This window comes from Dipodomys ordii, unplaced genomic scaffold, assembly GCF_000151885.1.
Source record: "Dipodomys ordii isolate 6190 unplaced genomic scaffold, Dord_2.0 Scaffold90, whole genome shotgun sequence".
NCBI lineage: Eukaryota > Metazoa > Chordata > Mammalia > Rodentia > Heteromyidae > Dipodomys > Dipodomys ordii.
The window spans coordinates 2,733,991-2,748,278 of NW_012267306.1; the positions used below are offsets into that span (position 1 = coordinate 2,733,991).

General features: G+C 36.8%; 1 protein-coding gene across 2 annotated transcripts in view; it reads right to left on the reverse strand.

Annotated features, from left to right (window-relative positions):
• Positions 1–14,288, reverse strand: part of Cdk14 (cyclin-dependent kinase 14) — a 413,243-nt gene that overhangs the window by 198,802 nt on the left and 200,153 nt on the right. For both annotated transcript variants that reach the window (XM_013026092.1, XM_013026093.1), the window contains one exon: positions 2,829–2,922. In XM_013026092.1, the coding sequence (XP_012881546.1) occupies positions 2,829–2,922 (94 nt within the window). The remainder of the gene's footprint in view (positions 1–2,828; positions 2,923–14,288) is intronic.

Genomic DNA, 14,288 nt, shown 5'->3' on the forward strand with positions numbered 1-14,288 from the left:
AAGCAAAAAGAAAAAAGCCGGAAGTGGTGCTGTGGCTCAAGTGGTAGAGCGCTAGCCTTGAGCTGAAGAGCTGAGGGACAGCACCCAGGCCCAGAATTAAGGCCCTCGACCGGACCCCCAAAAAAATTATTATTAATAGGACAAGTGTACAATATATGCTTCTAGTAGGACTTTATCATTCTGAAAATCTGTAAAAACTACCAGCATTGGGTTAGTTACTGAGAAAGTCTGATTCACACAATGAGACATTTCTCTGTCATTAAGAATGATGATTAGATGCTAAATTTACTTTTCAATGATGAGTGCTCATTGAATACTGTTATGTGAAAACAGTAAGTTACAAAATTGTGTATATGGAATGATATGATTTTTTTAACATGTATAGGAAAAAAGTGTATGGAAACTCTAAACCCAAATACTAAAACATGTATGGAAATTGTGCTTGCCTTTGAAGTTAAAGTCCCTACATGGCAATCCTTGTTTACCAGCAGAAATGAAGAAACATCAATTGGCAAGCTGGAGACAACCTAAGAAGGGATGAAGGCTTTCTCCATATTGGGTTGGTAATTAGTTATGCATGGATCATAGGTTGGTGATTAGTTTTGTTTGTCAGAGCATTTCTGCAATCCTTGATATCTACTTAAGCTATGTAAATAATTTTTATTCTGATTTTCTATTATTTGATAATTTCTACTAACTTGATTGTTTCTCTATGACAGACCATAAAACTTAGCAATTAAATCCTCTCATTTATTCAAGAGTTTGCACTTGATTTAAAATACTAAATGCATTTGTTTCTGGTTAGAAAGAATGTTTTTTTTTTCAGTTTTTGTACCTTTTGACATGTGGCAATTTTTCATTATAAAAATATAGTTTGGAGAACTTAATGTTTATGTGTGGGAATTTATAGACATAAGTGAAAAACAATGGATATAGACAGCTTCTGGGAGAAAAAAAATCAATAGTAGAATTCCTTGAGTTTTTGTTAGGGATGCTTTTAGTTGTCCATATGCTATTAGGGCACAGGCCCTCTCCCCAACACAAGATATTGCACGCCGGAACCCAATACTAATGGAGTCCTAGTTCATGTCACTACATCCTCCCTTGGTTCTTCTACTTAAGATGGAAGTCATATTTTAATGTGGCACTTATAAAAATAAAACCAACAGTCATCTAGTCACTTGACCTGGACAATACTAAAATCTATGTCAGTGATTTATGTGAGAGTTTATCAAAGAAGGGAGAGGTGTGGCGATGCTAGCAAGTACAACATAGTTTGAATCCATTTAATTGTAATTTATTTTCAGTGCTAGGGCTTGAAATCATGGCCACTCAGGACTGATGCTCTATCACTTGAGCCACACCTGCAGTTGCAGCTTTTGATGATTAATGGATGGGAAGAAAAGACTCACAGATTTGTTTGCCCAGGTGGGCTTTGAACCTCAGTTCTCATATCTCAGCCTCCTGAGAAGCAGGTTCACAGCCATGAGCCATATGTACTCTGCTAGTTTGAATACTTTTAATGAAAAGGATTAACAACTTTACAGTTGTCTAGTTTTGATTCCATGTTCAAATAATCGGTTTATATAATCACAAGCTTATTAAAATAATAAACCTAATATGAAATGCCTATTAAATAAAAAGATATTCAGCATAAGACTGATGTGAAGCAAACAACTTGTATTTATGAAATATTTACTGTGTGTTAAACATTCTAAAGCACTCTTTATAGTGAGTCAATGATTCTTCAATGTAACCTGTGAGGTGCGTGCTATTCTTACACTTCACTTCACCCATGGAGACATCAAAGCTCAGGGACCTAGAAAATGCCTTGCCTAAGGCCACACTTTAGCCAAAAAGTGAGCAGGGTGCTAAATCTAGATAAGCTGGCTCCATAACACTTTATTTTTTAAAGTATTTTAAACAAAAAAGGTAGCTTTTACTTCGATCAGGTTTAGATTTATAGAAAGCTGCAAAGAAGTTTACAGAGAAGTCATGCACACCCTGCCTTCAGCTTCCCCTTGCTAAAGTCGTATGGCACATATGGCACATTTTTGGCAATTATGTAACCCATATTAGTATGCTAGTAATAATTAATACCATGCTTTATTCAGACTCTACAGTTTTTCTCTAATGTTTTTTTTTCTGGTCAAGAATACCATGCATACGACCACATTATACTGAGTTGTCATGTTTCTCCAGACAGCGTTGAATAGTGGCAGTCTCTCAGATTTTCCTTGCTTTGGATAATGTTTTGATGAATACTGGTGATACATCTTGTGGAATGTTCTGAAATTCAGTTTTATGTGGTATGCTTTTCATAACTAAACTGAAGCTGTGGCACACTGGCGAAATTCCATTCTCAACATGTCATTTCAAGGGTACATGGTACTACCATGACTTATCACTAATAATATGAGTCTTCAAAATGTGCCCAAGGTATTATATGCCTTTTGTCTCCAATGTAAGGTTCCTATGTTCCAGTGTATACAAGTTCCTCCCCACATTATAATACAAACCAGTACCAGTCAAAGTCTATGGGCCACAGAGAAGTTTCACTTATGTGAATTGGGGTGTCTATAAAAATTATTTACATTGTAGCCCATTTGGAATTATAACTCCTTACTCTATATTGCCTCTACTATCTCACTCTTTCTTATTCATCTGGCACATTATTCATGTATAATAGTTTAAAAACAAAATTCTTGTCAATTTTTTTCAAATGCCTCAAAAATGTTAGAACTAAATGTGACACTATATGAATTTGTTTTACAAAGTATATACTGAAGTCTGTTTTTTGTCTTGGAAGTACTTTGCAAAGAACTTACCAGAAATATTCGTTCAAGTTGATCCTGAATGTCTTTCATTCCTGGAAAAGCAGCAACTCCTTGAATCATCTCAACAAAGATGCAACCAACTCCCCTGAAGAAAAGAAGGAATTATTAGGGAAGCTTCAACACATACTATTTAGAAGATAAAATCTGAGATTTTAACATCCATTCCACAGGAAAGAGGCAGCAATACATACCAGTAAGAGCAGTGGGATACATGGAGAGCCTGGCTCTCCTCCCATGGTGTGTTTACTACCTTCAAAGACTTCCTCAAAAGTATTCTAAATCAGTGCAGTGACACTGGCTTCAGAAAATGGTGAACACCTAACATAGGAAGCCTCCGTGTCTTCTTACTTGAGGATACAGCTGATTAAGTCTTTGGCTTGACATATAAAAGTCACTTTATAACCCTGTTCTAACATTCTTTCTAACTATGTTCACAATGTACTGTACTCTATAGCTGTTGGCATTTCTCAATCCTCTGCATCAGCATTGTCTGGAGAACTTTTAAAAGCCACAAATTCTCTCACCACAAATTCCAGAGAATCTGCTCAGGGATGAACACGAACTTCTGGGATGGTATAGAATGGCTAGAGTGAGGACTGTCAAATGAGAAAGATCGATTGCTAAGTATAAATCTTTGGATTTGGCTCACATTACCTAGAATATAATCCTTTTTACATATTTGCTCTTGAAAATAAATAAAATTAAGTCTTTATGATATTGTTTCAATGTCACCTCCTCCAGGAAGCCTTCCAGAAGGCAAGTAGCTCCTCTTATGAACTCTGGTTATGCCCTTACTCAATACATCAGTCATCTACTATGTTCAACTTCCTCTCCTGCCTTAACTGCTGGGCACAGAATTCCTATCTAGCAAGGCAGTCAAGAGTAACAAAGGGCACTGCTTCCCAGACATAGCAGCCTGCATTTACCTCCCCACCCCACCCCTCACCAAAATGGGCAGTCCATAGTCATGGGCAGAGTCGGTCAGATTAGTTCTGCTGGGATCTTGATAAGAAGCTGGAATATGTAGATGAGTAAGTCATATAAATGGCAGGGAACGATGGGAATAGGCAGCATTTCTACACATTAAGTTTCCTAAACTGATACTCTTACAGAGTCTGCAGTCAACCCAATTTTTCTAGATCTCTCTACCTTCTAGCAACCCTCGATAATTTCTTAATGGCTCTGCTTTGAATGGGTTTATGTTTCCTGGAACTATACAAATAAGAGCATAAACATAATGGGACATTTGTTCAATTGCTACATTTATCTTAAATCTAGGGCAAGCAAGCCCATGCATCTTTAACTTATTTCAGAACCACATGGGGTAAAACACAAGTGACCTACTTCTCTATAGCTGCACCGTGTTTTTCATAGTTGTGTATAAGTAATACATTTTCAAAAATGCCTTTCCTATTACTCCATATAGTTTCTGTCTAAACACAGACATTCAACAAACATGTAAGAGTGCCAAAATTACTAAAATCAAGCACATTTTACTTTATATAATAAAATAATTTAATTTAAGCAATAAAGAATTAGTTTTAAGTCAAATGTTCTAGCTAGATGGATTTTTAAAGCACATTGTTTATATGTTAGATTTGAGCAATGGCAAAGGTATAGAGAGAATTATTTTATTGGCACAATAAAATGCAATGACATGTTTGTAAATATTGGGGTTTCAGATGTCTGATTAAGTGTAGTTAAAATTCCAGCATGGTAGTTTTCCAAATTTTTCTGCCAAGAACTCTTTTAAGGCTCCTGACCAACATTTCCATTGTATTCATAAGTTTATATTTAGCACCTTGCATATTCAAAACCTGTTCCTTTCTTATATCTATCTGAGAATGAGCTCTATAATTACCTTATAGCTTTCATTTTTCCCACCACAGGCTGCAACTCTGAGTGGGAAAACCCACAGCAGAAGACAAAGTGCCATTAATTCACAGCTAAGCAGGCTAGCTGGGAAGATAACTTTCACACGGTTACACCTGCCTATTCATTTTTTTTTACTACTACTTGTTCTTAGTTGATATCATCTCCCAAATATGACTCTTGGAACAATTAAAAAATAAATCTTTGCTGCAATGTTATTCCACTTGAAAGAAATGGTACAGATTTTCTATTGGTTGTTATCTGCTTGGCAAACTACAAGATGTTTCCTATGATGTCATTTATTTTTCAAGGGTGCTTGAGGGTGTAGTAATGAAGCTGAGAGAATTATACATAAAGGACATAAGCAAAATTATAATGCACAGGAAAATAAAAAGTAGAATTACGGAACACATCAGCATATTAATATAGGAGATTGCTTTTTTACTGGAGCTTCCTTATCACCCAACAGCAATAAAAGCTCTTCAATTTAATACGAATGGACCTGCCTGCTTTCAATTTTTTCCCCTTTCTACCCTCCATTAGTCCTGCATTTTCTCTCTCCCTCTCAATAGATTAAGCTGACTACACTGAGTGGTTCTCTAAAATGAATTCATCCACTTAAGCACTATACTTAAGATATATAACGTGGTATGAGGAAATGTCTAATTTATTGCTTCTTTTCAGAATCTGAATGATTGTGTAATTATTGCCCACTTACTCTAAATTTTTCAAGAAGAAGCACTCATATAAGCTTACAATTAAAGATATCATAAAATGCAATATGTTCAAACTCTTATTTCAGGGTTAGTCAACTGGTAAGGTAACATGTAAAACACCCACCCATGCTCACACATCAGTTAGTTATTATGAATGATAGATTTCCAGATTTGACTCACATCACAGGTATAGGAATGATCTTTATTGTAGTTCAAAATGAGACTTTAAACAAAATTGATAGTTATTTTTGTTGGTACAACCAAAGATAGATTAGGACTGAAAGTCACAGAATTTGGGCATTTTTCAAACTTAAGTAGAAAAAGTGGATATAGGATAAAAAATGAAGAGATACCACCTTTTAAATACAAGCAAGTAGAAGAACTTAAAATTTTTTAAAAAAGGAGCATTTATTATTACCTAAGAAAACTTTCTTAATCTTTTCTTTTGGTTGCATAATCTTCAGTGAATTCATAACAATCTTAGAATCAAACTTAGGATCTTGCACATTTATCAAGTTCTGAACTTTTGATCTAATTCCTCAACCCAATATACTTTTTTTTTCCAATCATGGGGCTTGAACTCTGGGCCTGGGCACTATTTCTCACCCCCTCAGCTCAAGGCGAGCACTCTACCACTTGAGCCACAGCATTGCTTCTGGTTTTCTGAGTGGTTTACTGGAGATAGTCTCAAGGAATTTCCTGCCTGGGCTGGCTTTGAACCACAATCCTAAGATCTCAGCCTCCTGAGTAACTAGGATTACAGGCGTGAGCCACCAACACCTGGCTTATTTTCTTTTTCTTTGACACTGAGGATTAAATTTAGGACACTGCTCATAACCACTGAAGTCTGTCTACTCCCAGCCTTATCTTTTCCTATGAAGAGAATATTCAGATACATTTTCCTCTAGAATGGCAATGGCTTTTTTCTAAATAGTTGAGAAAAGACTGTTCTTAGTTTCACGTCTCATATTATGTACAATCATATATAAACTTTTTGGGGTGTTGTTCATTTTAGGGAAATATTACATTTCTATACACTTTAGATAGCATATAGCAATTTAGTGGATTCTGATTTATACAATTTAGGACTAAGAAGCAAGAAGAGAATAACACTCTTTGCTCAGTCTGGAAGGCTCAGAAGAATTCATACATCTCAAGCAAAAAGGACTAGAAAAGTTTATTTGGCATAGTATGGGGAAATGGAACCGAGGGTGAGCATGGACATTCCAGGCAGAGAAAATAGAATTCACTGAGGAGTCTTAAATGTAATGAGTGCTAGTGTTAAGATGGAAGAAAAGGTATAAATGAGCAGAGAACTATAGTCTTTGCTATTTGTATTTTACTTGTCCACTAGAATGTTTTGATCTTTTTTTTTTTTTTTGCATTTCAGTACTTATAAGCTGAACCTAATTAGCAGGATGTGACCTATGGAAAAACCACTTATGCTGATTAAGAAATATGGTAGCTTAGCCGGGTGCCCGTAATCCTAGCTACTCAGGAGGCTAAGATCTGAGGATCATGGCTCAAAGCCAGCTTGGGCAATTAAGTCCTTGAAACTCTTATCTCCAAGCAGAAGCTAGGAAGTGATGTTATGCCTCAAATGGTTGAGTGCTAGCCTTGAGCAAAAAAGCTCATGGACAGCTCCCAGAACCTGAGTTCAAGCCCTACAACCATAAATAAATGAAAGAAAGAAAGAAAGAAAGATGCTTTCAACAGAGAACAAAATATAGATAGCTACTAGTTGTAAGGTTACCACTTTCTTTCTTATTCAGGGAAGTACATACAAAAGACTAAGGATCACAAATTATTTCCCTGCTGGCAGGAGGGCAACACATAATACTGTCAAGGGCTCCACGAACTATGGCAGGCAGGACAAATCCCTTTTGCTCACTGCTTGTTTTTATGGGGCCTGTGACTTAAGAATCACCTTTACATTTCTCCCCAAGTTTGTTTATTTATAATTGACAGACAAAATTATATGTATTTATTCTGAACAACATGTTTTGAAGTATATATACATGATATATGTATATTATATACATACATATATGGATATATATATATATATATATATATATATATATGGTTAACTGACATCAGCATTACTTCAGAGAGCTATCATTTTCATTGTGAGAACATTTGATATCACTCTCATGGTGCTTTTCCAGAATACAATATATTGTCATTCACGGCAGTCAACATGCTATACAGTATGAGGCCTTAAGTTTACTTTCTTTCTTACATTTTGCACCCCTTCATCCACAGCTCTTGATGTCAATTAGATATTTTAAAGTATTTTTGAGAAATAGAGTCTATACACAATGTTTTCTGTAATGATATCCTCTCAAAATAGATTTAATGAAATGATTTGCACAATAGAGGTAGAAGAGAGTTTACTTTTATAAACTTTTAGTTTTATGTTTAGAAGATACATTAGCAATGTCTCATTTCTTGAAAGCCTTGCCTTTTATGTACACTAGGAAATTTTGTCTGTTAAATTGAATTTTATAGATATACAGGTATCAGGCTCTATCTTCATTCCAGGGGATATTTTTTCTATCCTCCTGCACTCTACCCACATGTTATATCACTGCCAACAATGGGGATGGAGGTTATATTCATTTGCATTTTCATTAATATATGAAATTCTTGAGGTAGGTTATCTTCCTAAGGAAAAGAATCTCCAATTTTGGAGGCTGAAGAACGAAATGGCAGGGTGCAAGGTCTACTGAGAGGTTGGTATCATGGCTGCATCATCTCATAGTGAGTGGTTATTCTGGGAGTGTGTGGGAAAAAATATATCTGGATGTGGTGGGTCAGAGAGACTAAGTGGGACCCAGCTTTTATAATAACCATTTTGAAAGCACCAACAAGAAATAAACCAATAACCTCCAAGGTGTAAAACACCACTGATCCAGAGAGCTCCCACCTTGAAATATTACTCAACTGAGGAATTTTTCCCCTTTTTGGTGGTACTAGGAATTGCTCTCAAGGTGTTCTACTCTACTATTTGAGCCACACTCCCAGTTCTTTTGCCTTTAATTTGTTTTTCCAATAGGGTTTTTTTTTCCTTCCCAGTCCAGTTTCCTCTGATAACAATCTTCCTAAATCTACCTCTTTGTAGCTAGGATTATAGGTGTGAACCATTGAACCTGCCTCCCAATTGGGTATTATATTCAGACTTGCAAAGAAGAATCTTTAATAGGGAACACATTTAAACCCTATTTAATCCACAGAGGTTACAAGACTTTGGACCTTTATTTTCAAGAGACTGACTTTGTTCTGGTTACACAGCTCCATCTTCCACTTCTAAAACATGTACAAGCTTTCTCAACTCAGGATCTCTGCACAAGTGTGTTCTCTATACCTAATCTGTGACTGAATAAATGTTTCTTGTTTTTCAGGGGCAGCTCAAACATCTTTCCCAGTTATCATATGTAAGGTACACAGCTTCCTGCTACCCAGCCCTCATGTCTCACCTTCCTCGCCTTAATTAGTTCTCTTTATAGCATTCAAAAACTTGAATTGTTTTACAGGGATACAGGTGGACCCATTGCAATAATGAGATGTACAAGTCGTTATGTCGAAAATGAACTTTACAACTTTGGTGGGGGGGGGAGGTCTGGATGGGAGGGTTGGGGGAGGATGGGAAGGGATGGGAAGGGGAAACAAAGGAGGAGGCTACAATGCTTGATAAGAAATGTACTCATTATCTTGCCCATGTAATTGTAACCCCTCTGTACAGTATTTCCACAATTAAAAAAAAAACTTGAATTGTCTGTGTTTTGGGGCTGCTTCTCCTCCATTTAGAAGATCTATAAGGCCAGACACAAGGTCATAGTTATTACATTATCCCCAGGAAACAGCAGAGTGGCAGGTGCATAGAAAGGGCTCAGAAGTATCTGCAATGAATGAATCAAAATCGGCACAATCCTTCTCCCTGGCTATGCAGTGTGAGCAGAGCTTAGTGACTACATGCAAAGAGTACTACAGTATGAGGTAGAGGCCAGGATAGAGAGCAGCTTTACAATGGAGAAAACTGGCAAACAGTACCTGAGTCATATGGTCAAGGTTAAGATCATGAGTGATGTCATGTTGATATCATATACCCTGATATGCTATAAGAATGTGTGCTAGACAAATTACAAAATACCTGCAAGTACTGGCCAAAACTGTCGACATCATAAAAAACAAGAAAAAGAAGAAACTGTCCTAACTCAGAGGAGGCTACGAACATCTGATAAATAAATAGAACATGGTATCTTACATGATATCTAAAAGAGAAACAGGAAGTTAAGGGAAAACTACCAAAATGGAAATGAGTTTTTTAGAAGCCAGGGTTGATAGTGATGCCCATAGTCCTAGCTTCTTAGAAGGCTAAGGAAAGAGAATTAGTCCATGTACTTAGGGTCAGTGTGGACAATATAGTGAGATCCATTTCTTAACAAGAAAAATAAAATAGCTAGATGTATAGCTTAATCAGTAAATGGTAAGATAGTATGCACAAGGCCCTGGATTCAGTACCCAATCTCTCTCTCTCTCTCTCTCCTTCTCTCTCTCTCTCTCTCACAATAATGTACCAATGTAAGTTCCTTACACTATGACAAATGTGCTCTAGTGATAAAAGATGCTGATCAAAGGGAGACCTAGGTGAGAAGTATTTCTGATCTATTTCCCAAGTCTCTATATTCATGAAATGATTCTAAAATTCAAAGTTAATTTTTTTTGGTCAGTAGTGGGGATTGAACCTTGGGCTTGGGCACTGTCCCTGTGCTCCTCAGCTCAAGGCAAACGCTCTACCACTTGAGCCACAGTGCCACTTCCAGTTTTCTGGTGGTTTATTGGAGATAAGAGTCTCACAGGCTTTCCTACATGGGCTGGCTTTTGAACCGTGATCCTCAGATCTCAGCCTCCTGAGTAGTTACGATTACAGGTGTGAGCCACCAGTACCTGGGTTCAAAGTTAAGTGGCGACTGACTATAGAATTAATCACAGAAGTAGAAAAGCCATATCATTTCTAGTTTTTTGTATTTAAGTGGAATCAACAAACCATAACAACAACAACAAAATCTCTGTTCAGTCAAATATTGAAGCAATTGAGCAGCAAATAAAATGATTAATAACCCTGATACAAAGGTATTTGAAAACTGACACATTCTGGGATAAAGACATTTCAGAAGAAAGCTTGACCTGAATTATTCGACTTGGGCAATGAAGAGATTAACTGTGTGGAGAAGAGATGAGGACAGTGAAGGATGAGGACAGCTCTCCATCAGAGGGGGAATGAAAAGTTCAATGTTACTCCTTTGAGAAGTCTTACTGATCTCGGACTATTCTAGGATCCTAATTCCATGCTACCCTGTATTCGTTCTACAACTATAATTTACTGCAATGAAATAAATACTACAACTATAACCTGTAATTGAATACTTCCATACATATTAGCTAGCATCTTCCTCTGAAAGATGATTTTGTCATTTGGCTTTTAAATATATCTTATACCATTGGGAAGGGACATACAAAGCAACAAAGAAATCATCTTATAAATACGTTAGAAACAATTACATGAAAGCAAAAACATTTGAATACATATCTTGGGGTTCATTTCACCTAACATCAATTATCTGACCTTTTCTGCTTGTCTCAGACATATACTAGATATTGCAAATATAGGAAACCATTGGACCTATGTTTCTCTGTATTTGATGTTGGTATAATTTGTGGAGGGGAAGGGAAAAAACAAATTGTTTAAATAGGGATACAGGTGGACCCATTGCAACAATGAGATGTACAAGATGTTATGTCGAAAAACGAACTTTACAATTTTGGTGGGGGGGAGGGGAGGAGGGGAGGGAGGGAGGAGATGGGAAGAGATGGAAAGGGGAAACAAAGGAGGAGGCAACAATGCTTGATAAGAAATGTACTCATTATCATGCCCATGTAATTGTAACCCCTCTGTACGGTATTTTCACAATAATAAAAAAGAAACAATTCTGGATAAAAAAATAAAATAAATAAAAAAAGATATCTTCTAGATGAGTAAAAAGGGTGAAGGCAGTATGATAACACTGGAAGACCTGGGTAACATAGGGCTAGGTCACTAAAGTTACCAGGTAAGATACATTCTGAAAGATCTTTGTACTAAAGTCCTGTTGAGATTTTGTGATTCAAGATAACTTTATATTTTTCAGCTTCAATAGGGATTCTTGAATCTGGGGGTATGTGTCTGTCATCTAACCATGCAGGAAGCTATGATAGGAAAAGTTCTAAATGAAAAGATCCTTCACATTCACCAAGAAACAAAAATATAGGGGTTAATTGACTCCATCATCATCTATATTCAAGAATCTCTGCCTCTGACATCTTGTATTTCAAGCATTACATAACAAGTCAATTTTCTTTTTTTAAATTTTATGTTATTTTATTTGTGAACATACTGTACAGAGGGGTTACAATTACATGGGCAGGATAATGCGTACATTTCTTACCAAGCATTGCAGCCTCCTCCTTTGTTTACCCTTCACTCAAGTCAATTTTCTCAGTAAGATATTATTGTTATATTACATGATGGTAATGAACCCAGTAAACCATTTACCGATGTAAAGAAAAGTAAAATAATACCTAGATGGTATTATTTCTCTAGTAGACATTAATCTAATTTTGGTCTTAGCCAAAACATTAAAAAAAATCAAAATCCTACATTCCTTCCATAATTCTCAAAACAGATGTTTGGTTTAAGATCAGTAAACAGTTCAGAAAGAGTTTCATTTTAAAATATGGTACAGTTGAACTCTACAAAAAAGTTGCATTAGTTCTGAAATTTCTAATTTTATCCATTTATTAGCAAGGTTTAATATTCTGAGGTGCTTTCAGAGTGAGAGTTTCATACTCAAGTGGCAGAATTTACCCACAAAGCCCAGGAGAAATCACAACACAGCCCACCGTGCTTTTCTCTGCATGTAGAGGGGGCAGTGGATGGTACTGTCACCACAGAAGGAAGTCTGTCTCTTCCCATACAGGCCTTCCCCACTGAAAGTCACAGGAGGCTTCTATGCAAGTTCAGAGAATTATTTAGAGCCATGGAGAACCATCTGCATTGTCAAAACATTTGGAAAGAGGCTTGTAGATCAAGATGCTGTCAAGCTGCTTCTGACAGGAGGTAAGCAGATGAGCCAAACCATAACTCAGTGCAAGCTAATTCTCTTGCCTTCTCCCTTTCAACATTATGCTAGCACCAGAAATTTCCTCAAGGCTCATGTGTCCATCCAGAAAAGCACTGGAAGCAGCACATCTCCCTGGTTAATGTGTAAGCTAGTCACATGAAATCTGGTTAAAATCGGTATTCTGATTTATTAAGTGTACTTTGAAGCCAGCCTTAGATTCTGTGTTTCTAGCAAGCTTCCAGGTAATACTAAAGTGGCTGCTCCCAAAATCTGATACTGAAGAACAAGAATCTAAAAAAATGTAGGTTATTCTGTTTTGTTAACTGAGACTCTGAGTCTCTGAACACATAATCAGGTCTTCACCAAAGGAATAACAAAGAAAGAGTAGAACAGTAAAATAAATTAGATCAAGAGCAAAACACAATCTGAATGTAACACAGGGATGCCATACTAACTCAGAAAGCCTCCACATCCATTAACCTAGCAGGTCATTTTATTTAGGCATGGTTCACTGAAATAAACCATTATGCAATGAAAGCTGGAATTATTTGATCCACCAAGGCAGGCATATGTTGCTTCTTTTTTCTCTGAAGTAATGTATATGCTTGTAAAATACACCAAAGAGCTTTCTCAAAGCAATCAGCTTCTAAAGGAAAAAAAATTAAAAACCAACTTTTTTTTTTGCTATAACCTCTAAGAAAATGTACCATATATAACAAATGTAATCTTTCATTTTGGCATTCACTGTGGTTGAAAAGTGAAAGACTAAAAAATCACATTCCAGCATACCCTTGGTGACACTGAAGGAACTGAATTGATTAAACTGTCACTCATCATTTACTGTGGTGAGTGCTTCATTAGGCACCGATAGGCGCGATATATCTTAGTCAAATACTTCTATGGAGTATTTCACTCTGAAAGCAATGAGGTTTTGATATAAAGGGAAAATGTTAAACCTTGTTTTTCAAATGAATTATCAAAATTATTTTGATTATAAGGTGTACTTATTAAAAACTGAATATATCAGAATAAAAATTAAACAAAAGTAAAGGCGAGGTACAGAAAGCTAATGTAGTTCAGAAAAGTCAAGTCCCAGGGAGGCCTACTGCCGACTTCAGGGTGGGCCCAAGCAGATGACTTGAAGTTCATGTCTAGAGTCCATAGCCAAATAAAACATGGAAAGCCAAGAAGGCCAACCATCTTCCAGTGCCAACTGGAATATACATTCCTTAAGGTCAACTGGTATTTTTTGCTACTAAAGTTGAAGTAGTATACAAATATGTATGTGCTTTTTTTCTCTCTCTCTCTTTTTTTTTGTCAGTCATGGGGCTTGAACTCTGGACCTGGGCGCTGTCCCTGAGCTCAAGTCAAGCACTCTATCATTTGAGCCACAGCTCCACTTCAGTATTCTGGTGGTTAATTAGAGGTAAGAGTTTCATGGACTTTCCTGCCCAGGCTGGCTTTGGGGATTTTTTTTTAAATTTTATTTGTGAAAATACTGTACAGAGGGGTTACAATAGCATGGGCAGGATAATGCGTACATTTCTTACCAAGCATTGCAGCCTCCTCCTTTGTTTACCCTTCACATCACTTCCCAGCCTCCCCCCTCCCCCCCCAATCCCAATCCTTCTCCTTCCCCCCTCCCCCCCCACCGACGTTGTAAAGTTCGTTTTGGACATGACAACTTGTACTTCTCATTG